Source organism: Trachemys scripta, chromosome 22 (assembly GCF_013100865.1).
Source record: "Trachemys scripta elegans isolate TJP31775 chromosome 22, CAS_Tse_1.0, whole genome shotgun sequence".
Classification (NCBI taxonomy): Eukaryota; Metazoa; Chordata; order Testudines; family Emydidae; genus Trachemys; species Trachemys scripta.
The window spans coordinates 1,379,348-1,405,297 of NC_048319.1; the positions used below are offsets into that span (position 1 = coordinate 1,379,348).

Sequence of the window (25,950 nt, forward strand, 5' to 3'; positions counted from 1 at the left end):
TTTGCACGTCTGGGGGAGGGGGAGCCCCCCATCCAGCCCCTTGGAGAACCCCAGGAGATTATAATGCCCCTGGTAGTGCAGCTCTTGGGCTGGGGGCACATGAGCAGGAAGCCAGGCCCCACTGAGAGCCCCAGTGCTAATCGGGGCTGCGCAGGTCCCTCCCCGCATAGCTTCAGCCTGGGGCTGTGCAGGACCGTGGGGGAGGAGGCTGCACCGTGCACACCCCCGGCCTGGGAGCCAGCCTGCACTCCGGGCAAGGTGTGACGGCGTGGGAGCCCCGGCTCAGTCTGTGCAAAGCAGAAATGTGGGAGCCAGGGTCCCCTTCCCAGGTTCTGTCGGGCACTCACCGCTCAGCCCCCAAAGCCACTGGAGAATGCTGCTACCCCGCAGGCTGTTCCCTGGCACTGGGCTGGGCGGGAATGCGGCAGAAACGCACGGGGCAGAGCTAAGGTTACAGGTGCATCTTTTGGCTTCAGAGCGCCTGCCCGGGCCACCTCCAGGCTCTTCCCTTCCATTGTTTATGGAACAGAAGCGAACACGAAAGAAGAACTCTCCCCTCCCCCTTTCCTTGCGACACACAGAAGCTATTTAAATACAGGGAACTTTGAGTTTACAAACCAGTGAGTCAGGGAGCTGGAAAAGAAACGCGGCCGAGTTAACTTCTGAGCAATTTTAACTCAAGGCCGTTTCTCCAGGAGCCAATCATCTTCCCCTCTCAGCTGAGTCACTGAGATGTGTCTGTCAGCGGAATTACCTGGGTCTGAGTCACAGGCAGCACAAATATTGGAAATTAGCTCCTAGGGAAAACCATATCTTGTTAGCCATTCCAAGAATGCCGAGCTCTCAAGCAGGGTCCCCGAAGGACTCCCCCGTCACAGCCCCCTGGCGAGTTAGTGGGTTTGCGCTGGAAGGAAGAATCCTTCAGGGATAGCCCCAGACAGGAAGTTCAGCTGTTGCAAATCTATAGTGGAATTGGAAAAGGTTCAGAAAAGGACAACAAAAATGATGAAGGGCTGGAACAGCTTCCATAGGAGGAGAGATTAACACGAGTAGAACTCCTCAGCTTGGAAAAGAGACGACTAAGGGGGGGATACGATCAAGGTCTATAAAATCATGACTGGTGAGGAGAAAGTCAATAAGGAAGCATAGGCACCGACTCCGTGGGTGCTCTGGGACTGGAGCACCCATGGGAAAAAAATGGTGGGTGCTCAGCACCCACTGGCAACCCTCCAACCAGAACCTCCCCCTCCCCCAGCACCTCCTGCCTGCCGGTGGACCCAACAGATCAGCGCCTCCCCCTCCCTCCCATCACCTACCACAGATCAGCTGTTTTGTGGTGTCAGGAGGCACTGGGGGGAGGGGGAAGGGGAGAGCGAAGGCACAGCCTGTTTGGGGGAGAGGGGCAGAACTGGGTGGGGAAGAGACGGGGTGGGAAGAAGGAGGGCTGGGGTGGGGCCTTGGAGGAAGGGCCTGGGCGGAGCCGGGGGGAGCACCCTCTGGCAGATTAGAAACTTGGTGCCTGTGTAAGGAAGTGCTATTTACTCCTTCTCATAACACAAGAACTCGGGGTCACCAAATGAAATTAATAGGCAGCAGGTTTAAAACAAACAAAAGGAAGTATTTCCTCACACAACACACAGTCAGCCTGTGGAACTCCTTGCCAGAGGATGTTGTGAAGGCCAAGACTATAACAGGGTTCAAAAAAGAACTAGATAAATTCATGGAGGATAGGTCCATTAAAGGCTATTAGCCAGGCTGGGCAGGGATGGTGTCCCTAGCCTCTGTTTGCCAGAAGCTGGGAATGGGCGACAGGGGATGGGTCACTTGATGATTCCCTGTTCTGTTCATTCCCTCTGGGGCACCTGGCACTGGCCACTGTCAGAGCACAGGATACGGGGCTAGATGGACCTTTGGTCTGACCCAGTCTGGCTGGTCTTATGGCCACAGGCATCCCCATGCCACTGGCAGAGCCCACGGAGACAGAGGAGCGCTGGTCACCATCACACCATGTGGGAAATGAACCTCAATATTTTTAAAACCGAAATGTCAAACTTGGCATCAGCACGAACCCCCAGAGATTCCCCCCACCCTGCGGCTCCTGGCCTGTCGGTCCCAAGGCCGTTCGTGTAGAATAGGGACCCTGCTGTGATCACCATGCAGCACATTCTGAGCGGCTGCAGCTAAAGATCAAAGTCTGACAGGTGACATTTTTCACAGACTTGTTGTTCTCCACTGAATTTCAAATAATCTATGCAGCTAGTTCTGGATATCTGAGCAGCTGGGCGCAGTTACCGGGTGTCTGGGGTCCGAGCAGGGACTGGGGTGTGATTGGACCCTCAGTGGCTTTATTCTGCTCCTTCCTGACCATCCAAGCAGCACATGGAGAATCTAACTTCAAGGGCAACTCTCAGGAGGGCAAACACAAATCCCACTCATTTTTCAATAGCCACTTCAGAGTCACCATTCCTGCCACGACACCTGCTCCACTCATGTGCGTACGACTGGCCAGAAGTGCAGGCCAAGTGAATCCCTGTCAAAAGGCAAAGGAACATTGGTGGCAGATTGTGCCCAGAGGCTGCCAGCAGGCCAGGAAAGATCAGCTGGGCTTGCAGAGATCAATAAAACCAGAAACGTCCTGGCCCAGGAAGGGGAGTGAGAGGCTCCCACCCCTGCCAACACAGCCAGCCCAGGCTAGACTCGGCTTGGCCAGTTACATTGTAAAGTCCCCAGTGACAGAGCTGCCCCTGCCTTTGGAAACCATCCCACAGCCCGGAGCCCCTCCGGGCTAGTCACTCCCACCCCATTTCACCTAACGGCCTGGGCAGAGGAGGGTACGTCCACACTGCAATGCGAGCCCATGCTCAGACTCCGGCTTGAGCCCAAGCCCACACTGATCTGTCTGACTTCAGCCAGGAAGCCCTCAGGACCTGGCAGAGGGGGTGGGTCCAAGCCAGAGTCCCACTGGGACTTGAGTCCAAACTTCATCGTTTTGCAGTGTGGACGCAGCTCAGGCCAGGTCCCCAGACTCGTGCCCTGAGTCCACCAAGACTATCCCACAATCCCCTGGGCCAATGTTCCTTGGCCTGTGTCACGGAGCAGGGATCAGGCGGATTTGACCTGGGAATGTTGCTGGGGAGTTACGTTGGGGTGAGAAGGAAGTTACCTGAGCTGTAACCTGAGCCAGGAGGGGGGTTGGGAGAAGTGACACCTTCTGCCCGGGAGACTGAACAAAGGAGAGGAGGGCAGGGGGGAGGGGGGAGAAGGCTGCTGGAGGGTTTTGGTTTTAGTTTCCTGTTTTGGGCTGGGTGATGCAACACAGGGAACCCCAAGATGGGGTCTAAGCTCCCTAAACCCCCCAGAAGGACTTGATTGAGAGGCTCTGGTTGTACCTACACGCTCTGCTTTGGACTGTGTTCCTGTCATCTAATAAACCTTCTGTTTTACTGGCTGGCTGAGAGTCCCGGTGAATCTCAGGAAGAGGGGTGCAGAGCCCTGACTCCCCCGCACTCCGTGGCAGTCTGTCTATCCCTAGTCTGGCCAATCAACCCTCAATAATGGAAGCCAATCTCTGGTTCAAATGCAGCTGGCAAACAAAACACCCAGCACCAGGCCAGGCCTGTGCTAAACCCCAGCTCACGCTTTGCCGTGGCCGCTGCTTCCCCCCAGTCCCTGGAGAAAGCCCGCTGGCCAGACCCAAGCAGGGATCACCCAGGACGGGCTGAGTCCGATGGCAGGACTCTGGCGGCTCCAGAAAAAGCCCTGCTCAGTCAGTTCTATCCTGGCTCTCCTTGTCCTTCCAGCTCTGCCTAGCAGGGCTGCGCTTCTCCGGCCACCTGCTGGGCTCCGCACACAGTGGGGCACGGGAGAAGGGCCTCTGGTCACCCTGGGCTGCTTCCTCTAGGACTGTCACTCCTTTGGAAACATGGAGCCCCGCTGCCGAGCGGGGGAGAGGCCATCACATCCCTGGTCGGAGGGAGAATGATGTCACGGAGTCCCCGGGCGATGCTCTGGAACTGCTCCCCACAAAGCCAGTCAGGACTTTGGGGAGCCTCCTCTCCCTCGGAGCAGACTGTCTTCAGGGCAAGAAGCTCACACGGCTTCACCTTCCTGGGTCTCTCCCTGGAGCCACTGGCATAGCCTGGGTTGCTGGCGAGGAGGAGCAGCGGAGAAAAAAGGCACATGTCCTTCGGCGGCATTTCGGCAGCCCTGCGCATGCGCCGAAATGCCGCCGAAATCACGGACAAGGGGAAAAGGCGCCACTTGGGAAATTCTGGGCTCGGGGGAGCAGGTGCTCCCCCTGCTCCCTCCCTAGCTACACCACTGCTTGGAGCATTCAGCATATGCCCCTCCATGCGCTTCCCACAGCGAGTCCGTCCAGGGTGGGTCCTGGGGAAGCCAGAGGGTCCTGCACCCCCACTTCGCAGTCAGACATGACTCTCAGCCAGCCAGTAAAACAGAGGTTTCTTCGATGACAGGAACACGGTCTAAAACAGAGCTTGAGGTACAGAGAACAGGACCCCTCAGCCGGGTCCATTCTGGGCCCAGCGAGGCAGACAACCCCGTCTGCCCTCCCTTCCCGTCCCCAGCCAGCTCCAAACTGAAACCCCCTCCAGCCCCTCCTTTCTGGCTTTTGTCTCTTTCCCGGGCCAGGAGGTCACCTGATCTCTTTGTTCACCTTTAGCTATCCCCTTGCAGGGGGGAAGGGCCCCAGCCATTTGTTGCTAAGAGACAGAGTGTCGGCCATTTATGCACACTGGAGACTTAAGAAATGTCTAGGGGAAACTGAGGCACACACAGTATTCAGAGGAAACATTAAGAACAGTCCCACTTCGTCACAAAAGGGCACAGTACTGTCCCTGTGCACGGAGGTGCCAGGCTTGGATCTCAGACTAGGAAATGCCCCAGCATCCAGGCTGCATGTCTGCGGCCAACGTAATCCCCATGCTACAGCCCCGGAGCGACGTGTGGGTGAATCCAGCCCCCTGACGCTGGGTCTCAGAAAAGAGAGTATAAATGCGGTGAGCGAGTGAGTGCCTAGCTAGCAATGCCAAAAGTATGCACGCTGGGGGACGCCGGCTGCACTGCCATCCTGGCCAAACGGTCATTGACCTCAGTGCGGCCAGGCCTTCACCCGCGGGCGCAGCCCACCGACCTGCCTAGCAGCATGGCACTGGCCCAGGGCAGGCGTTGCGGCTAACGAAGAGACAACCTTAGCCAAGCCTTCAGCAGCCTGGAACCAGCCCCTCCGGAAGCGGATTTCTTGGCAGATGCCCCTGCAATGTACAGATGGAGGGCGGGGGGGGGGGAGGTTGCTAACAGACAAAAATAATGCCACCCTTTGCTCCCTCCCGGGAGACTTATCAGTCTGATTAGCTGATTTGCCGGAAGACTCCGTGGTTGTGTTGCTGGATACACAGATTGTAAAACAGAACAAACAAACCCAAACCCACCGGCTGCTGTTTACCAGCCCTGCAGCCCCAGAGTGGAAGGATTTGATTTCCAGCCCAGCTGAGCCACCATCAATCTTCTTCATGCAGCAGAAACAACATCAATATTCCAAAGCGGCCGCCGAGGAATTCATTTCTACAGGGATCCTCATTTGTTCGGTCTGACACCGGTTCCCTCCCAGCCCGCTCCGTCCTTAGTCACTCCGTGGGACTGGGGGAGAATTCCTAATGCCCGGCCCCGGCCCCGGCCCCGGCCCGGCCCCTTCCCCGCGGAGCAGCTCGTCTGCACTTTCACTGGGACACGGGAGGTTCCCGGCTGCGCGGACAGGTGGTGCCGGATCAGCGCGCAGCGGGGAGAAGAAGAGAGCTGTTGGCTCGGATCTTTCTTGGGGCTTTGGGTCTCTGAGCTGGCCAGGGGCTCTCCGGGGCTGCCCCTCCCAGGCTCCGGGTCCAATTACCCCCCCCCCACTTGCTGAGAGCTTTGTTCGGGTTCGCGCGGGCTCGGCTCACCCCCAGCTGGGGGAAGTGCAGCGGCTCCGCTCGCCGGCAGGCGGAACACCCCGTAACGCCCCGCAGCCAGCCCGGCTCAGGCGTTACACGTGCCCTAGGCCGGGCCGGCTGGATAACGCCTTGTCCAGCCCCGGGGCGCGGCACCAGAGCTGGGGACGGAGCGGGAAGGCGGCTGAGCCCCGGGACAGAGACACTTCACCCCTTAGTACCCGGGGCTCCGGACCCCCCAGGGCTCCAGACCCACCCCCCCCAGGACCCCCCAGCCCGGGGTGCGGCTCTTACCGGCGCTGCAGGGAGCAGGGCCAGGACATCCTGGGCTGCCGGAGGCCGGGCCGGGGCGCGCCGTCCGGGGCGCGGCGGAGCAGGTACCGCTCGGTGTCGGAGTGGAAGCGCTGCTGGATGCGGATGTGGGTGCGGGGCTGGCGCCACAGGTGCTTGGGGGGCTTGGCCCTGCCGGCCCCCTCCCGGCTCAGCTCCATGGCCCGGGCCCGGGGCGCTGTCCGCCCGCCGGGTGCTGAAGCGGCTCCGAGCGCCGGGAGCCGCCCCCGGAACCGGCAAGTTCCTGGGCGCTGCGGGAGGACGCGTGGCCCCGTCCGGAAACTTTCCCGGCTGCGCCCCGCCGACCAGCGCCCGCCCCGGCCCCTTCGCTTGTCCCCGGCCGCCGGGCTCCGCAGCGGCTGCAGCGCGCTCCGACAGGCGGTTATATAGCGGAGCGGAGCGGAGCGGAGCTCGGCGCAGGTGCGGGGGAAGCGCTCACCCCGCCCCGCCCCGCCCGCAGCCAGCCCCGAGGCGCTGGGCGCGGCCATCCCCGGGGCCTCGGGCCGGACTGGAAGCTCCCTGGGGCTGCTGGGTCCTGCCTCCACCCACCCGCCAGCGCCGGGCCATGGCCCGGGGCCGAGCCGGCCACCCTGGAGGGGCTTGGGGAAGGGGCGGGGGCTGCTCCCGGGCCAGGCTGGGCCCCCACCATCGCTGCCAGGCATCGCCCGCCATGAAGGGACAGAGACACTTTTCATTGGGCCAAACCCCAGCCCGGACCCCTCTGCCAGAGACCCCTCCCCGCCCAGCAGCCAGGCAGTGCTGGGAGCTGGACAGACGCTGGGGGGAGGGGAGATGCAGGGCCCAGCGGGATGGGATGGGGNGCCCAGCGGTTTGGGATGGGGGGAGGGGAAATGCAGGGCCCAGCGGGCTGGGATGGGGGCAGGGGAAATGCAGGGCCCAGCGGGATGGGATGCGGGAGGCAGCCCAGTTGCTCTCACACCCACAACATCAGGGGGCTGGCCAGGCCAGAGTGCACTGAACATAAGAATGGCCAGACTGGGTCAGACCAAAGGTCCATCTAGCCCAGTATCCTGTCTTCCGACAGTGGCCAGTGCCAGGTGCCCCAGAGGGAATGAACAGAACAGGGAATCACCAAGTGACCCATCCCGTCGCCCATTCCCAGCTTCTGGCAAACAAAGGCTAGGGACACCATCCCTGCCCAGCCTGGCTAACAGCCACTGATGGACCAATCCTCCATGAATCTGTCTCACTCCCTTTTGAACCCCATTACAGTATTGGCCTTCACAACACCCTCGGGCAAGGAGTTCCAGAGGTTGACAGAGCATTGCGTGAAAAAATACTTTCTTGTGTTTGTTTTAAACCTGCTACCTATTAATTTCATTTAGTGGCCCCTTGTTCTTGTATTATGAGAAGGAGTAAATAACACTTCCTTATTTACTTTCTCCACACCAGTCATGATTTTATAGACCTCTATCATATCCTCCCTTAGTCGCCTCTTTTCTAAGCTGAAAAGTCCGAGTCTTATTAATCTCTCCTCATACGGAAGCCATTCCATACCCCTTTTTGTTGCCCTTTTCTGAACCGTTTCCAATTTCAATATATCTTCTTTGAGATGGGGCGACCACATCTGCATGCAGTATTCAAGATGTGGGCCGTACCATAGATTTATCTAGAGGCAACATGATATTTTCTGTCTTATTATCTATCTCTTTCTTAATGATTCCCAAATTTCTGTTCGCTTTTTTGACTGCTGCTGCACATTGAGAAGATGATTTCAGAGAACTATCCACAATGACTCCAAGGTCTCTTTCTCGAGTGGTAACAGCTAATTTAGACCCCATCATTTTATATGTATAGTTGGGATTATGTTTTCCAATGTGCATTACTTTGCATTTATCAACACTGAATTTCATCTGCCATTTTGTAGCCCAGTCACCCAGTTTTGTGAGATCCTTTCATAGCTCTTCGCAGTCTGCCTGGGAGTTAACTATCTTGAGTAGTTTTGTATCATCTGCAAATGTTGCCACCTCACTGTTTACCCCTCTTTCCAGATCATTTATGGATATGTTGAATAGAACTGGGCCCAGAACAGACCCCTGGGGGACACCACTATTTACGTCTCTCCATTCTGAAAACTGACCATTGATTCCTACCCCTGGGGTCTGTAACTTCCATGGCCAGAGGCCAGGGCTGGGCAGAGGGGCGTCAGGAGCAGATCCTGCTGCTGTGCCCTGTGCCCTGTGCTCTGCCTGGCCCCGTGGGCGGGAGGGACAGGGCGGCGCCAGGCTGCACTGCCCACGCTCCTGCTCCGTCAGCCACGCTGGGCCTGCTGGCACTGGGCTCAATTCAGGAGACCCCCTGACCCCCGTGAAGGAGAGCCAGCGGCAGAACTAGGCTCAGGCATCGCACGTCCTTCGCTGTCCCTCAGCCAGCACCTGTGCCCCGCCGCCCCTGGGCTCCACAGGCAGCCTGGCACTCTGCATGTGTCTGGGTGACGAAGTGGGACTGTTCTTAATGTTTCGTCTGAATACTGTGTGGGTGACTCAGTTTCCCCTATGCATTTCTTAAGTCTCCAGTGTGCATAAATGGCCGACACTCTGTCTCCTGGCAACAAATGGCTGGGGCCCTTCTCCCCTGCAAGGGAATAGCTAAAGGTGAACAAAGAGATCAGGTGACCTCCTGGCCTGGGAAAGAGACAAAGGCCAGAAAGGAGGGGCTGGAGGGGGTTGCAGTTTGGAGCTGGCTGGGGACGGGAAGGGAGGGCAGACGTGGGTGTCTGCCTTACTGGGCCCCAGAATGGACCCGGCTGAGGGGTCCCATTCTCTGGACCTACAAGCTCTGTCTTAGACCGTGTTCCTGTCATCTAATAAACCTCTGTTTTACTGGCTGGCTGAGAGTCACGTCTGACTGTGAAGTGGGGGTGTGTGCAGGACCCTCTGGCTTCCCCAGGACCCCGCCTGGGTGGACTCCCTGTGGGAAGCGCACGGAGGGGCATATGCTGAATGCTCCAAGGTCAGACCCAGGAGGTGAAGCCGTGTGAGTTTCTTGTCCTGAAGACAGTCTGCTCCGAGGGAGAGACGGCTCCCCAGAGTCCTGCCTGGTTTTGTGGGGAGCAGTTCCAGAGCATTGCCTGGGGACTCCGTGACAGTCTGTTAGTCCCGTTGGTGCTCACAGGCTGAGGTGACGGATTAAGGCTTCGGGGAGGGGGCAGGCCCCCGGCCCCAGACCTAAGCAAGAGCCTCGTCCTTTGCTCTTCAGTGAGCCCAGCCGCAGACTCTCAGGACGAGCGGAGATGTGACTGTGCCCATGCTGAGCTGCGGCCTCTCGGCAGCGGCCTCCCCTCGGGGAGACGGGCAGAGCCACGCTGGGCTGTGCGTGTGTCGAGTTAAATACTGACAAAGGTGCCTGGCCTGCTGCCTTCAACGGGAATCACATGTGCTGAGCTCCAGTGCGCACACACGGCTCATCTGGGTCCCGCCAAGTGCATCCCTCCCCCTGGTTACCGGGGCTGGGGAGGTGTGAATGCGCCATCACCCCCTTGGCATGAAAGACTTCCCCCAAGGACGGGACACGGTGAAGCCCAGCAGCTCCGGGGGACTCTGCTCAGCACTGCAATCCCCCTACAGACTAACAAGCGATTGGCAAGGATTGTGCTGAGGTGTTATTTCCAGGGCTCTATAAATACGTGCCCAGGGCTGTCGAATGCAGCGTGCCAATGAAAGCCCGACACTAAAGAGCCCTGCAGAGATTAAGGCTTTTCCTTTGTCTGCTCGTTATCTCAAATCTCCCGTCAGTCCCACTAGTACCAGTACTCTGGACTCCACAGCACCCTGGAGTACCGGTACTCTGCACCCAGCAACACCCAGCACCCTGCTGTACCAGTACTCTGAACCCCACAGCACCCGTAGTACCAGTACTCTGCACCCCACAGCACCCGTAGTACCAGTACTCTGCACTTAGCAACACCCTGCACCCCACAGTACCAGTACTCTGTATGCAGCAGCATCCTTCACCACCAATACTCTACACCCCGCAGTATCAATACTCCGCACTCAGCAGCACCCTGGAGTACCAGTACTCTGCACCCTCCAGCACTCTGCACGTGGCAGCTGTCACTACTTGATGCTTCAGGTAACAAAGGTTTAGACGCTCATATGACCAAGAACACCCGTATTTAGATGAGACAGAATAAACACACATTGGTGGGTGTGAACTCTTCTGCTTCGGGATGGAAGCGGCCATTAAGGGATTGGGTGAGGGGGAGACATCCCTATTGGACAAGTTATTCCAAAATTAACCCCTCTCCCTGACCAAAGTCACCCCCCCCCCACGGTCTCTGGGACCAACCTGCTGTGGTGATTGCAAGCATGGTCGGTGCTGTGGGATACACACAACTAGCATGTTACCACCTGATGGAAACCCCAACACCTGTTGAGAGCAGGGCATTACCAGTGACACACAGCGACACATTTCTTGTCTCAGGCCAAGCAGCTGTGGCGCACAGTCTATGGGATTTCACTCACAAATCCAGCCCATCGGCAAACACCTGTGAGAGCCGGCACTGGGATCCTGCCACTGGGCGTCACGCATTCACGTCCACGCCCCTTGCCAACCCCCCACCCCGCGAGCGTCCCACAGACTGGCAGATGGCAGGTCTGGTACCTCCGATGTCTGTGACGTTTGGGTCAGAAGGCGAGCGGGTGCAAAGCTTCCCCGATCGGTGCCCATGTCTAGCACCGTTGTGAACAGCAGAGATCCGTCCTTCTGGGCTCGGCTGGCCCTGGCTTAGTCCTCTTAATTGTCCTGTTTGTTTATTCGCTATCCCCAGCAGACGCCAGGCGCACCCAGCATTAGTGGTGGCGTTGGGAGCCTTTCCCCTCAGCAAAAAGAACAGGAGTACTTGTGGCACCTTAGAGACTAACAAATTTATTAGAGCAGAAGCTTTTGTGGGCTACAGCCCACTTCCCCTCAGCGCCGCTCTCAAACTTATCTTGGGAAACTATTGTCATAACCAAGGAGCGATTTTGAAAGGAAATGATTTGCTGGCACGGGAGCGCGTCTGCCTGTGTCTTTGTCTTGACCATTGTTCCTCCCCGACCAGCGGGCGGGGCTGTGCTGCCGGGAGAAGCAGGCTGAGCTCATGCTGGGGGCCAAACGGCTGCAGGGCTCCGGGATTTCTCTCCTCTCCCACGGAGGGGCACATGACAATGCAGCGCATGGCTCCCGAGCCAAGGCAAGTGTGGTCAAGGGGCAGAGCTCGGGATTGGGCCCGACAGGAATTCCTGCACTGCGTCTGAACAGCCGCGTGCCTCTGATGGGCCAGCGCCAGATTCTCGCCTGTTCCCCCAAAGCAACTGGTAACTGGCCCTGTTGGGAGCCAGGCCTCAGGACCATGCCCAGCTGGTGCCAGGCCAGACGCAGATGCTGGACCCAGCCTAGAGCTCTGGGCTCCGATTAAAACAAGCAACATGGCCAGACCCAGTTCACTGCCAGCCGGCAGAGGCATCTGGTCCTACAATCCACACCAGGCTCTCAGACAAAATGCCCAGCGCCTGTGGTTATTGCTCATTGTCTGTCCTCGGCACCGGAGCATGCCTGGCAGGGGATAGGTGGCAGAGGGCAATAGCAGAGCAGGGCCATGCACAGTGCCAAGAATCCACCTCCCCTCACATTGGACTTTCATGTGACAGCAACCGCTGTGTGGACAGGAGGTGCGGTCCCCTGCCAAGAGGGACTAGATCGTGCATGGGGAAGGCCTACGTGGGCAGCACAGGCACCTGCTCCGTCTGAAACAAAGCAGCCACCTGGTCCTTCAGCAGCGCCGACAGGGGTGTGGGCAGGGCGCGCAGCCGCTGGGACATTGAAAGCATTTGCTTTATGCAGCGAGGGTGGGAGCCCGGCCTCCCTAAAGGTGATGGGGGGTTTGTCACCAACTTCAGTGGAGCCAGGATTTCATCCCATATTCGTCTCCCTGGCCCGGCCAAGTGGGACTCGCGGTTTGCCAGCGGAGGGGCGGGGGATGGTGCCATCAAGCCTTGGTGCAAAACTGGGGAGCAAAGCCAAAAACCACAAACAAAGCAGCCTCGACCGAGAGGGGCAGAACCGCCCCAAACACCCTCTCTCCCAGCTGGGTCCCCGTCCGGGGAGAGCAGGTCACCAGTAGCATAACGTGGCCCCGAGCTCTGCTCTGTGAAAAGCATCCCCGGGGGCCCGGTCGTTCCCCATCAGCCCCATGAAAAGCAGCACCGATCCAGCCTTGGCACCAAGGCCACGCTGCGGGGCAGGGAAGGCAATGTGGGGCTGCTGCCACTTGTTTTTCTTGCCACAAAAAGAAATTAAAACCCAACACCACCCCCCCAAAATGTGCGTGAGGCAGGCGAGGCGCCGGGCTCCAGCACAGAGAAGCAGCCAGAGACAATCTGCTGTGGTGGAACAACCGCAATCAATATTCCTGACAAGGAAATTAAGAATGTGGCGCTGCGGGGGAGGCGGTGTGGGTCAGGGAGCTGTGCCAGGGGGACCACAGGCAGGAGGGGAAGAGTGCTCCAAATGCGGGATCCCATCCCAGCCCACCCCTCGGTGCATCTGCTCCGTCTCCTGGCCAAGTTTGAAAACTAAGCATGAAATATGTGCCGGGCTATCAGTGAGAGCAGAATCAAAGCAAGGCAATAGATTTTTGGGAACACATCTGTGGGGAATGAATATCAAGTAGGTTAGCCAGTCCCTGGAGCCGGGAGCGCTGCCTGGGATGGGTGCCAGGCGGCTAATGAGCAGCAGAAGATGGAGGGGCCGCTGGCCGAGGGCAGGAGCAGGGCTCTGTTGAAGCAATCGGGCCCCCAGGCATGGTGATGTCACCATAACGGGTGGCCGGGGCAGGCTGCGGGCATCACCCTGAGCTGCTCTGGGAGTGGCAGTTTGCAGAGTGTGTCCAGCTGGGTACGTTCAGAGTGTCCTGCAGGGGCTCCTTCGGGGAATTTAGCCTCAAGACCAAGATTTCTGGTTTAACAGCAATATTGGAACGTGCTGTAAAATCCACAGGCCGGCTCCGGCTTTACTTCAGGTGCTGTCAGGAACTCTGCAGTCCTGAGGCAGAGGGAAGCGGTTGGCCACCAGAACCGTTTCCTGAACGCGATCCATGAGAACCAGCCCAGCCCGCTGTTCCCCACGCCCGCCTCTGCAGTACCTGCCCACACAAACTGCAGGCAGCATTGAGGTCCCTCGGCGCTTTGCAGCCATTTCCCCTCCCTGTGCCGCCCTCCGGCAGAAACCCCAGTTAATAACGTTCCCTGCCACACACACCCCGGCCTCCCCATGAGCTGACACCCCCCCGCCCCGCCCCACCCCTCCTCCGGGCACATTCCATCTCGTGTGTCTGCAGAGCTCCAGGTCCATTCACCGTGTTCCCTGAGGCAGCGCCACTAACCGTGCTGGGTACTGGGGTCCAGGCCGAAATCCTGCTGGCTCTATGCCCCCCCATAAGGCTCCCCAAGCCCCCTCATGGAGCAGATGGCAATGGGGGAGCCGGAGCCCTGATGGGCCTCTCCACCTCCCTGGGCCTTTCAGCAGGTAGGGCTGGCAGCGCGGGAGCCGGGTTCTGCTGCCCAGGACGGAGAGCCCCTCCAGGAGCCCCCCAGTCAGTGCAGAGAGCTCCCCAGCTCACCCCATCAGGAGGGAGGCCAGGCTCTCCCCAGCCCTGAGAGGAGATCTCGAGGAGCACGGGGCCCACCAAGCGCCCGCCTTACCGTAAGAAGCCAGGCTCCTGGCCGCTGCTCGGCCCGCTCTCCTCGATGGTGAACACGACCCTGGGGCCCTCTGACTCTGGGGGCCTGCTGGCCTCGCTGAGTGCCACATGGCGGCAAGCCAGCGGCGGCAGCAGCGGGGTCCCCGAGAAACGCCGCTTGATGGCGTTCATATGGGGTGCTGCGCTGCAGGTACCGAGGTCCGGGGAGTCTCTGGATCGCTGTGGAGAGAATGAGACTCGTTAGCTTTGCAGGGAGTGACGGGAGCTGCGCTCCGGCATCAGGAGACAGCCCCGCTGGCGCAACGCACCATGGCTCCCGGGCCCGATTCCCCAACCCCCTGCTGGGCTGGACGCCCATGCTCTGGATGGGCCTCACCCCAAGCCCTTCACGGGCCCCCCCAGCCTGGCTCACTCCCAGGAGTGCAGGCTGAAGTGAGGCAGTGGAGTCTCAGGCTCCAGGCCTGCCCAGGTGCATCATGGCAGCGCATGGCTCCTGGGGCAGGCCAGCAGGTGTGGTGGCCCCGGACCCGTCCCGCACGGCTGAGGGGAGAGGCGGGGCAGGAGATGCCGCTGCCAGGGCATTGATCGACTCAGGGCTGTTCTCTGCAGCGACTGGTAGTTCGGTTCACAGAGAGCGACAAGGGGCGTGAGGGAATATACTGTCCGGGACTCACTTCTGGGGTGAGCGAGACAAGCGCCAGGTCTCCAGCCCTGGAGAAGAGCTCTGTGGAGCGTGAAAGATTCTCTCTGACCCACAGACATTGGTCCAATAAAAGATATTCCCTCCCCCACCTTGTGCGTCTAATATCCTGGGACCGACAGGGCTACACCACCACTGCAAAGTACAGTTTGCACACACATGTGCACCCCCCACACACACACGTGCCCACAACCCCCCCACATGCATGTGCACACAACCCCTGCAGACGCACACCCAGGCCTGGCCCTGGGCACCTGTATATCTTAGGCTCCAGCCCTGGCAGCTGGTCGCTGGAAGGAGGCAGGCCTGAAATTGCACTTCGCAGTAGCTCAGCAGTGAGTTAAGGAGCGGGCAGCTCTCAGGGCAGGGGAGGGGGCATCTACCATGGAAGGGTGGAGGGGGGGAGGGTTGGGTCACCTTCTGCTAAAGTCAAACCTGTGATCTGTCCCACCAGATAAGGGTCTCTCCTCCCTGCTGTTCTGAAGGCTCCCGATCTGAAAACCCTGCGTTTGCATTCGGCCCAGACTCGTGAGGGGGGACCCAGTGTGACTGGGGCAATACTCAGCTTACCCTCCCTTGTCTGACAGGAAACCTGGTTTTGACCTTTGCTGGTGACCGACCTCGTCTCTGCTGAGGGGAGACCCCGCCCGTTGGGTCACGTCTACACTGGAGCGCTCCAGCCGTGCAGCCGTAGCGTTTCAAGTGTAGACAAGCCCACAGACGGTCACCCGGTGTCAGTACATTCACTTCACAGTGATACTGACGAACAGGGGGACAGCGGCTTTCATCGGAGAACTCACGTCACTCGCCGGTGACCAGAACGCACCCCCCAGACCCAAGCGATACCTGCCAGCCCTCTGCCCCCTGGCCAGTTGGCATTCAGAGCTGCGTGGGTCAGTCCTGGAGCGCTCGCATTCAGAGAAAGGCACGGCCAGGGTGAGCCGTTCCCACAGCAGCTTGTGTCTGGAGCAGGGAACGTGTCAGTCCACACAGGGCCCAGCAACACAGAGCCTGCTCCCGGCTGGGGGCTCTGGATGCAGCTGTGACAAACCCTCCGCATTTCTCCAGCTAGTTAACTCAGATCACCGCAATTTCCAGCCGTCTGTCAATGGGTTACGTGTCTGCGCCAATGGGGTGTGGCCCCGATAGCCTGCACGCTGGGCGTGTCGGCACCCAACAGCCTGGGTCCCCAACCCGCCATGCTCGGAGCAGCTGCAGCTACGGCCCTGCTCAGGGCCGTCCCTAAGGCGGTGCAGGGCCCAGGGTGGAAGTGACAGATTAGTCTCTTCCGGGACCGACCGTGCCAGCCAATTGCACCAGCCTGTGGGGCCCCCCAAAGCACAGGTCCCGGAGCGGTCGCCCCGATTCGCCCTACCCAAGGGACGGCTCTGGCCCTGCTCCTGCCTCAGGGGCTGCAGCATCACCACCCCGGCCCTCAGCCACCGCCCCCCTCCTTCCCTGGTGCCGCGTCCGCGTCTCGCCAGGAGACAGGGCTACGGTCCCAAAGGCTGAGTGACCTCAGATGCCCGGTTCAAGAGACTCCGAAGGGGCTGGATTTGCAGCAAGTGCTGAGCGGCCCCTCCAGGGCCACGCTGGGCACCCAGCTTGGTCACTCTTGGCAATGAGGCCTCAGGATCCGGCTGACCGCAGGCTTGGAGCCTGACAGCCACAGCCCCGGAGCCCGGGCTGCAGTAGACTGCGGCACCCGCAAAGAGGAGCAATAAAAGGAATAATCCAGCATCACCTTTGCCAGACCCCCAGGGCAACTGGGCACAGTCCCTGCCTCTGCCTGAGGCCCCCTCCCTCAGTCAGCAGCTGCCAAGCTGGGGGGATTCACCCCGGCTCCGGCTGGTCTCTCCCCACTTGAAGGCTGGTGATTGGCAGCCAAGGATTGGAGTGACAGACAGCACGGGCTGTGCAGCATGCCAGGGGGAGCCAAGGACTGCGGTGCTGGGGGGCCTGAGGAGTTCCCTGCGTGCCTGCCCCCCCCCATTTGTACTTTTGTGCTTCCCCTCCCCACCCCTGCAGTGCCCTGGCTCATAGCTGTGCCCAGGAGCCGTGGGGCCCAGGGTGCATTGGCCAGCGGGTGGATTCCAGACACCCCAGTGAGCCCCTCCCTCCAGGTCTGCCGCTCCCCGGAATAACTCCGGAAAGGGCTCCCAGCTCCTCTTTGCACTAAGGCCCCTTTGCCTGGCCGGAGCCCCAGGCCGCGGGTTATTCCTGCTTTTCAGTGTGGAGCAGCTCACCCAAAAGGAGAGCCGCAAACAACCATTGCAGCGGGCGAGGGGCGGCCCCACGACAGCCACTTTGCTGGAGTCAGAAGAGCACGAGAGCCGCCAGCCGCGTTCTGCATTTCACCGCCTCGGGCGCAGGGCCGAGAAACTCCAGCGCCCTGGGACAGCCAGAGAGGCTCCCCCACCGCCCCCCCAGGCCACCCCTGCCCCCACAGCTGACACTCCACGAGCCCTGGGCGGAAAAGGGGCAAGCGCAGGAGTGAAATCCAGGCCCTCAAGCCAGCCAAGAGGTGTGCAGGGCTGCCGGGGGGGGGGGGGAAGTGGGGCAATTTGCCCCAGGCCCTGCAGGGGCCCCCATGAGAATATAGTATTCTATAGTATGGCAACTTTTTTTTATGGAAGGGGCCCCCGAAATTGCTTTGCCCCAGGCCCCCTGAATCCTTTGGGCATCCCTGGAGATGTGGTGTGCCAGCCCCCAGCCTTCCTGCCCATGGCTAATGGGCCCTGGGGGCTTGCTTGGCCAGCTGCTCAGACCTGGGGCCTGGAGAGCTGCATCTGGTGACAGGCCGGGCCTAGACTGAACAGAGATGGGTCTGTGAAATCCAGCCCGTGCACAGCACAGCGGTGGGTGCTACAGACAGACCGGGGCGGGGGACGCATTCAGCCTGGGGCTTCCCTGCAGCGGCAGACTGGGGAGAGCCTGTGGGAGGCACGTCGCGCACGTAGACTCAGCCCAGCCTGCTGGAGCCGGAAAGCAGACGGTGTCTTCCTGCCCCTCACCCCCTTCCCCGGCAGGGAGACGACAGCCTGGCTATTGTCTGAGGATCCCCCCCAGTCCAGGGCACACGCCTTGGGCAGCAGCAGGGGCCTGGCTGGGATTCAGTCCTGGAGACGTTCTCCCCAGCCCGCACAGTCAAGGGGGGCGTGTCTCCGCCTCCTACCTGCCCCAGCACAGGGGCGAGCTGCGCTGGGCATGTGCCCTGGCCCGGGACGAGGGTCTCAGCCGCAAGAGCCTGGCTTCAAGGGCAGCCAGGGAGCCCAGCGGCCTCGGGCTAGTGCCCCCAGTCGAATGCCCGGGGATAGGGCATTGGCAGCGGGGAGGCAAGCAGGAGCTCTCCGTGGTGCCACAGCAGCACTGGCCCGGACAGGCACGCTCTGCCCTGCGGCACAGACGGCCTGGCAGGCAAGTGGCCCTTTGCACAGGAGCGGGTGCACGGCAGGTGCTCGCCGAGGGTCCCCCTGGGTCTGGCAGCACGTTCTCAGGGTGCAGCAGAGAACGTGCCCCAGCAAAGCTCAGCACGGGTGGCTCCGAGCAGCACCTTTGGCTCCCTGGGCCTGGGCTGGAGCTGGCTGCTTCCATCCCCCCCCCCCGAAGATGGGGGCTCACGGGCTTGCAGGGAGGGGAGAAGCAGCTGGTCAGACGCACTTGATGCAGCTTCTCCGCGGGCGTACGGATGCCAGCTGATGGGGCTGGGCAGCTGATAATTAAGTATCTTTCTTTGAGATTCTCTCAGCACTTCGACTAATTAAAAAGCCCTCTCAGAATAAATTGCATTGCCAATGCATGCAGACGAGGCTCTGTGGATTGATCACGGACTGTCAGCCCACACCCGCAGAGCCCAGCGACTGGAGCCGGGGTGCGCGGGTCAGCTCTGGCGGGAGCCCATGGAGGGGAGTGGGGCAGAGGCGGGGGCTGGGAAAGCAGGGGTGGCTCTAACCAGAGCCTGTTCTCGCTCCTGGCCAGACGCATACAGCCCCCAATCAATACGCCGGGGCCTCTGGCACACCAAGGGGCAGTGAGGGCATTTCAGGAGAAGGTGGCACAGCTGGCCTGGCACCCAGGGCTCTGCCCTGCATGTGAGGGGTGCCTGCTGGGGAGGGGGCAAGCAGCATTTTCCAGCCTGGCAGCAGGGCTGCTTGCCCCAGGCGGGGCACTGCTCTTCCTAGGCAGCAGATGTTGGGGAAAGCGCCCTACGGCCAGGCAGCTGCTGCCCCATGTGGAGCTCCCACGGTGGGGTCTATCCTCAATGCTGCCTTTGGAGCTGGAGAGTGGGCCCCAGGGAGCAAGAAAGGGCCATGGGGGGGGGGGAACTTGCTGACTTAACCCCCCCCCCAGCCTGAGGGAGCAGCAGCAGATGGAGCCGTCTCCTGGGCATGGGGTGGCGTTTAACCACCCCCCAGCTTCAACTCAGCCAGACTCTGGGAATCGCACCCACGCCCTAGTGCCCGACTGAGCCCGTGGGTGCAGGCAGTGCAGGGCACTGGTGACACCTGCTGGCCACACTGGTTCTCTGCCAGTCCCCTGGGTGTCCCCTGGGTCTCCACCTCTGCAGGATGCCCTGGGTTCCTGATGCATGTTCAGATTCCCAGGCCACAGACCAGCCCCGGGAGAAACAGCCCAGCTCGACCGTCAGTGCTGGAGTGAGTATCCGCTGCCACACTCAGTACGTTGTTCCAGAGTTTAATTACCCTCACTGGTAACAAGTCACACCTTATTTCCAGTCTGAACTTCCACCTCCAGCCAGGGGTTCATGTTAGACCCGTCTGCTAGCTTGGGGAGCCCAGCATGAACCATTCATTCCCTGGGTAGAGACTTATAGACGTGGAGCCAGTCACCCCGTAACCTGCTCTCTGTTAAGCTAAGTAGCTTGATCGCTCTGACTCCATCACTCTAAGGCAGGTTTTCTAGTCCTTTCATCGTTCTTGGGGCTCTTCTCTGAGCCTCTCCAAATTATCAACATCCTTTGTGAATTGTGGGCACCGGCACTGGACACAGAAGTCCAGCAGCGGTCGGAGCAGCGCCAAGTACAGAGGTAACATAACCTCTCTGCTCCTCCCAGGGTCGCATTAACCGTTTTGGCCAAAGCGCTGCATGGGGAGCTCATGTTCAAACATCTTTCTACAACAGCCCCCAAATCCGTCACCCCACTCACTGCTTCCCCGGCTAGAGCCGCCTGTCCTGTAGGTATGGCTAGCACTCTGTTCCTAGATGTAGACATTTCCATTTAGCCATATTAAAATGACATCGTTTGCCTGTACCCACTTTACCAAGTGATCCAGATGGCTTGGAATCAGTCACCCGTGTCCCCCATTTGTGGGTCATCTGCTAAACTTGTCAGTGATTATTTTATGTTTTCTTCCAGGTCATTAATAAAAGTGTCAAACAGCACAGGGCCAAGAACCAATTCCTACGGGACCCCACACCTGATGGACAATGATTGCTTATTTACTATTACATTTTGAGACCTAGCAGTTGGCCAGTTGTTAATCCATTTAACGTGTGCCATGATAATTTTATATCATTCTAGTTTTTTTAATCAAAATGTCACGTGATACCAAGTCAGAAGTATATCACAACACTATTACCTTTATCAACCAAACTCGTAATCTCATAAAAAACAAAAGGATACCGAGTTAGTTTGACAGGACCCATTTTCCATAAACCCACATGGATCTGCATTAATTAGATTACCCGCTTCTAATTCTTTACTGAGTCCCATATCAGCCACCCCATTGTCTTGCCCAGGATCGACGTCAGACTGGCAGGCCTAGAATTACCTGGGTCATCCTGTTCACCCTTTTAAAATATTGGCACAACATTAGAAAATCACAATTAATGGGCCAGAGAACTCCTCAGCCAGCTCTTTTAAAACTCACGAATGGAAGTTACCTGGACCTGCTGATTTTAAGAAGTCTGGTAGCTGCTGTTTAACATCCTCCTGAAATGCTAGTGGAATGGAAAGAGTGTTCCTGTACAGCAGCTGGTTTTTCTTCCAAATACAGAAATATTTATTGAACATTTCTGTCCTTTTCTGCATTATTATTGATAATTCTACCATTTATACTTCGTAATGAACCAGTACCACTGCCAACATTATTTTTGTTCCTAATAAACAAGTCCCAATTATCATTCACATTTTTATGGTTAAATTCTTCCTCCCAGCTGACCTGGCTCATAACTGCTTTCGGCTTTGTGAAATTGGCCTTTTTACATCACCACGTATGAGTATCACGGGTCTAGGCTTTCTTCTGTTTGTGTATCATAGATGTGATCCAGCCATGATCACTTGTCCTAAGTTACTATTAATGCTGAGTTCTGTGATCAGTTCCTCTTTGTCTGTCCCGATGAGGCTGAACACAGAATGCTCCTTTGAGCGCAGTGGGTGACGAGTCCCCAGGCTGGCGGTAGTGGGGACTGCTGGGAGCTCCTCCTGGGGGAAAGGCCAGAGCAAAGTCCTGCTGTGCTCACCACTCCTGCAGTGCTGAGAAGCGGGAAGGGGAGGGGGTATCTGACCTTGTGCATGGGTCCCAGCCACGCTGGAGGGTTGCTGGGAGGGAGAACTAGCCTTGCACACATTGCAGGTTGCAAAGGACCCTTGTAAGAGGTTGACATTCAATTAGCTCTTATTTACAATGCTAATTGCAATGACACTGTGCTGGTGCCAGTAAATCACTCTGTTTAACAAACCTGCAGCCAGCTTGATGGATGTCTGGGGGACTATTCCTTTAACTACAAGAGGAAGCAGAAGAACAAACTCGGGGGCTAATTAAGCGGATGGCGGCCTGGCACGGCTAGATGCAGCAAGGCAGAAAGCACGCTCCCCGGCAGGAGACAGCTTCCCGCAGGGCCGCGAGCAGGTGCGAGGCTGGAAGGGAGCAGCTTTCTAGAGCATGAAGTTCAAAGGCTGCTTCTGTGCTCTTGATCCAGGGAACCAAGGTCACTGCAGGCCTTGAGCAGCTGCCAGCCAAGCGGGGCAGCCAGCCCTGAGCAGAGAAGAGGGGGAGCCCCTTCCACGGCCCTTCACCAACCCCAGGGGCAAACCGCACGCAAACCTTCCTTCGTGCGCGTTCAGGCTGCAGGCTCTGCGCTGCCCTGGGCTCCTCCTGCCCTTCCACTGCCAGGATCCCACCCAAGGCCGTCAGGGCCACCGCTCAGAGCAGGGGCAAACCTGAGGAGTTCGTAGTCAGGTCCTGGCCAGGGGCAATACCAATGGTGGGAGTGGGGGGGTGAGTTCAAATCAAGCCAGGAATTCAAGAACAAGGAACAGTCATGGCAGCTGCAGAAGATCCACACTATTCCCTGGATGCACCGTGGGCTTATATAGGGCAGGGAGCCAACCGGGCCCCTGGGGCTGCTCCCTGTCAAATCCTGGAGGCAGAACTTCCCTGTCTGTATCCACAGCAGGTCCTGGGAAGTGGAGCACCAGCTGGTTACAACTGCTGCTGGGTGGCAGCCTGGCGTGTCAGCTCCTGCTAGCGCTACGGGCCTGGGTTCTAGACTACCGCTACCTGCTAGCGCTACGGGCCTGGGTTCTAGACCTGTGGGGCTCTCTCCCCCCTTGGGAGTTCTGGGGACACTTCCCAAGCTGCAGACGCTTAACTCTGCCCGCGTGGCCCCTTGCCTTAAGGAGCCCCCGCAGGGAGCGCACAGAGATAAGGTCACTGCTTGGCGGGTGAGTCTGGGATGGAACTTGGCTCAGGAGGCGTTTGCACAGGGGCAAAGGGACAGACGACGAGCTGGCCAAAGGCGGGTCAGCCCCCTCGCGTGCGTGGGGATATCCAGACAAAGCTGCACGTGGCCGTGCCCGGGAGGACAGCCCCGCCTGCGGCTCCCCCATGGCAGGCTCAGGGCCTGAGCAGGGAGTTATCGCTGCTGTTCCGCACCGAGCAGGCGCTGCGCGGGGCGCTGCTCCCCGGGGACGGCCGGTTTCACATTTCATTTACAATTGCGGTGCCAGCGGAGCGGGTGCAGCTGGCTGTGTAGGTGGGGCTCTGCTGGAAATGCCCCAGGCTGCTGGAACAAGGCACAGCCGCATCTCCCCTCCCTGGGCCACATGCCGCTTCCAGGCTCACTAGCCCACGGCCACCCTCAGGGTCCAGCAATCCCACTGCCAGCATTTGGGCCTGTGCCACGCGGTCTTTCCAGCCCTGACCCCAGTCAGCGCCTCGCCGCAAGGGCAACGCATGCCAATCTGCTTGAGTCACCCACTGCCACCCAGCAAGGGCAGCCCAGCCCTGGCTCTGCCCAGTGACCACGGGAGAGTCCTTAAGCCAGAGTCCAGATGCCCTCCTGCTGCAATCCCCCAGTGAGTAGGGGAGTCGCGCCCAGGCCCACCCTTGGCCTGACGCCTGGCAGGGAGGTGTTAAGGACCGCAGTGCCCTAGTCACATGCGCAGGGGCTGTGCCCGTGTCCTGCCCACACCCAAGCCCAGAGGAGCCTGCGATTCTGGTACCGATCTCAGGCTAATCCTGCAAGGTGCAGACTGTCCTGCGTGGCCAGGGAAGCCGGCAGAAGCTGAGGGTGCCCAGCCCTGCGCTGGGGTGGGGGCTGGCTCAGACTGGGCCATTCTGTATTGTTCCCCTTTCTGTTCGGCACACCAGCCTCAGGACTGCCCACCCCCCGGCCAGTCCCAGGTCCTGCTCCCACTGCACTACCCCAGGGACCCCCTCCCATGGCTGGTCAGGGAGCCAGGAACACGACCTGCCCTCCCCCTTTGCAGGCACAGGGCAGGGCAAATCCTGGAAGCGTTTGTTCTGGACGGCTGCACTTAGAGTGATGGCCTGAAAAGCAGAGACAGGATTGCCAGCTGCTGGCCTCACCCTGCCCTAACATGGTTAGTGGGTTTGGGAAGCCTTTAAATGTAATTAGGAGAAAAAGCCATTAATTAGCAATCCCCTCTGGCCAGAGAGCAGCCGTGCTCATACAGCTAGTCCCCTTAGCAGGACGGATGGCCCAGGAACAGCTGCTGAAGGAAACCCTTCACTTCCAGCCCACCCAGGGTGGTCGCCTGCCCCAGGGCCCTGTCCAGCCATTTCCCAGACCCCGGCAGAGCAGCAGCTGCTGGAGGGAAAAGGCCCTTTGCAACAGCTGGGTGTGCAGCTCCGCTCTCTGGCCTAGAAAGCCTCCTTCCTACCCTAGCAGAGGAGCAGCCCCAGCGCTGCTCTGAGCAGCCCCACAGAGAGAGGAAGGCAATGGCGGGAGGAGGAGGGGTGGGCAGCCCCCCCGCAGCCCCCCCCCGCTCCCCACACACACACAGCTTGTGTGAGGTGCAAGGGAAGGTTGGGACTGGGAGTGTGTGTGGGGTGTGAGGGGATGTGGTTGTGAGGGGGTGTGAGGGACGGGGTGTGTGAGAGAGAGAAGGGTGTGCAGGTGTGAGTGTGCAAGGAGGCTGAGGGTTTATTTATGTTGTGTGCTGGCTAAAAAGGGCAAACAACCCCCCTCCCGCTCCCTGCTCGGCCCCAGCCCTGAGCAGATGTTTTTTCTTCCGCAGGCCTGAGAAGCTGCCACCACCAGCACCAGCCTGTGCCAGCAGTAGCAGCAGCGCCGGCCCTGCGGCGCGACGGCATTTCAGCACGGCCAGACGGCTCCTTCCCTGCGCTCCAGGCGAGTGCCAGGCAGGTGGCAGCGGGGGCGGGAGGGGTTGTGGTATCTGAGCAGCACCTTGGCCCTTTCCCAGATCCTAGGCCCAGGCCTCGTGCTAGTACTAGTGGCACCTGTCCTGACACACACCCCAGGCCATGACCAAGAGCACAGAAAGCGAAGCAGGCACCGAAAACCAGAGTCAGGGGGGTCACGCGCATGCGGGGGGGCCCTGGGGTAGAGAGACAACAGTGCTCACATCTAGCCCATGATCCCAGCCTGCCTCAGCAAGGAAAACAGCCCCAGGGGCAGGGGCTTGTGCCCACCACAAGACAGAGCCGGAAAGGGTCACAGGAATCCCACTGTGCTCATCCCCCTGCGAGGTCCTGGGGAAGCCAGCGGGTCCTGCACCCCCACTTCGCAGTCAGACGTGACTCTCAGCCAGCAAATAACAGATTTATTAGATGACAGGAACAGGGTCTAAAACAGAGTTTGTAGGTAGAGAGAACCCAACCCCTCAGCTGGGTCCATTCTGGGGTCCCACGAGCCAGACACCCACATCTGCACTCACTCCCCATCCCCAGTCACCCCCAAACTGACTCCCCCTCCAGCCCCTCCTCCTCTGGGCTTTGTCCCTTTCCCAGGCCAGGAGGTCACCCGATTCCTTTCTTCTCCAACACCTTTAGCTAGCTCCTTGCGGGGGGGGGGGGGGGACACGCGCGGGAAGGGCCCCGGCCATTAGTTGCCAGGAGACAGAGTGTCAGCCATTTATGTGCACTGGCCCTTTGCTCTGCAACAATTACACCCCCTTATGAAAGCGACTTAAGAAATGCATATGGGGAAACTGAGGCACCTCTACTGTATTCAGAGGAAACATTAACAGTCAGTCCCACTTCATCACACCGCCGAACTCCCCACAGCAACCACATCAGCTCAGCCCCCAGGCACTCCACAGCCCTGGAACCTATCACAGGAGTCCAGGATCATCCCGCTGATGCCTAGAATGTCTGTTGGGTCAGTGTGGTGCAAACGGCTCCACGCGCGGCTGGTGTCGGCGGCACTGGGGTTTGGCACCGCCAGGGACACAGCTACACCAGACTCCGTAGTGCCCAGGGTGCTGCGCCAGCATCCCTGCCTCGCCTGTCTCATCAGCGCAGGGGAGGGGCACATGCACACACACCCCCCGGGCTCCCTAGCCCAGCCTGACAGGCAGTGACAGAAGCAGACGAGTGACAGGGAATCTGCCAAAATATTGTGTGCGCTAGTGGGTGACGGAGACGCTGCCTGCACGGCTGCTTTGTCTCCCCTCCAGCAGCTGGAGTGCGGAGCTGGAGCCCCGAGCCCCCCAAGAGGCAGGGTGCAATTACAGCTATTTCTCTAGCTGTCTGTCAGGCATCATGAAAGCAGCAACAATGAAATCTTTTGCAAATGATCAGACAGGCATTTCACACAGCAGCGTTAGAGCAATTTTGTGCCCTCGCATAAAACTTCCTTGTTTCTCTCTTGATTAAAAGCAAGTTTTTAAAACATTCCTGCATTTCCTTTCAGCCAAACATGGCCAGGCTCCAAACAGACACCAGCCATTCGCCCCTGCGGGCCACCTGGGGATGGGAACTCACCCCAGAGCTGGTTCCATTTACATCCAGGCCGGAGGAGACAGGGGCTCCGAACCATTATTC

The 25,950-nt window shown here is 59.3% G+C and overlaps 1 protein-coding gene across 1 annotated transcript in view; it reads right to left on the bottom strand.

The window, feature by feature from the left end:
- The window catches only part of PDE4C (phosphodiesterase 4C), a 95,134-nt gene that overhangs the window by 58,074 nt on the left and 11,110 nt on the right, over nt 1–25,950 (bottom strand). The window contains exon 3 of the mRNA XM_034755354.1: nt 13,979–14,196. Coding sequence (XP_034611245.1) covers nt 13,979–14,196 — 218 coding nt within the window. The remainder of the gene's footprint in view (nt 1–13,978; nt 14,197–25,950) is intronic.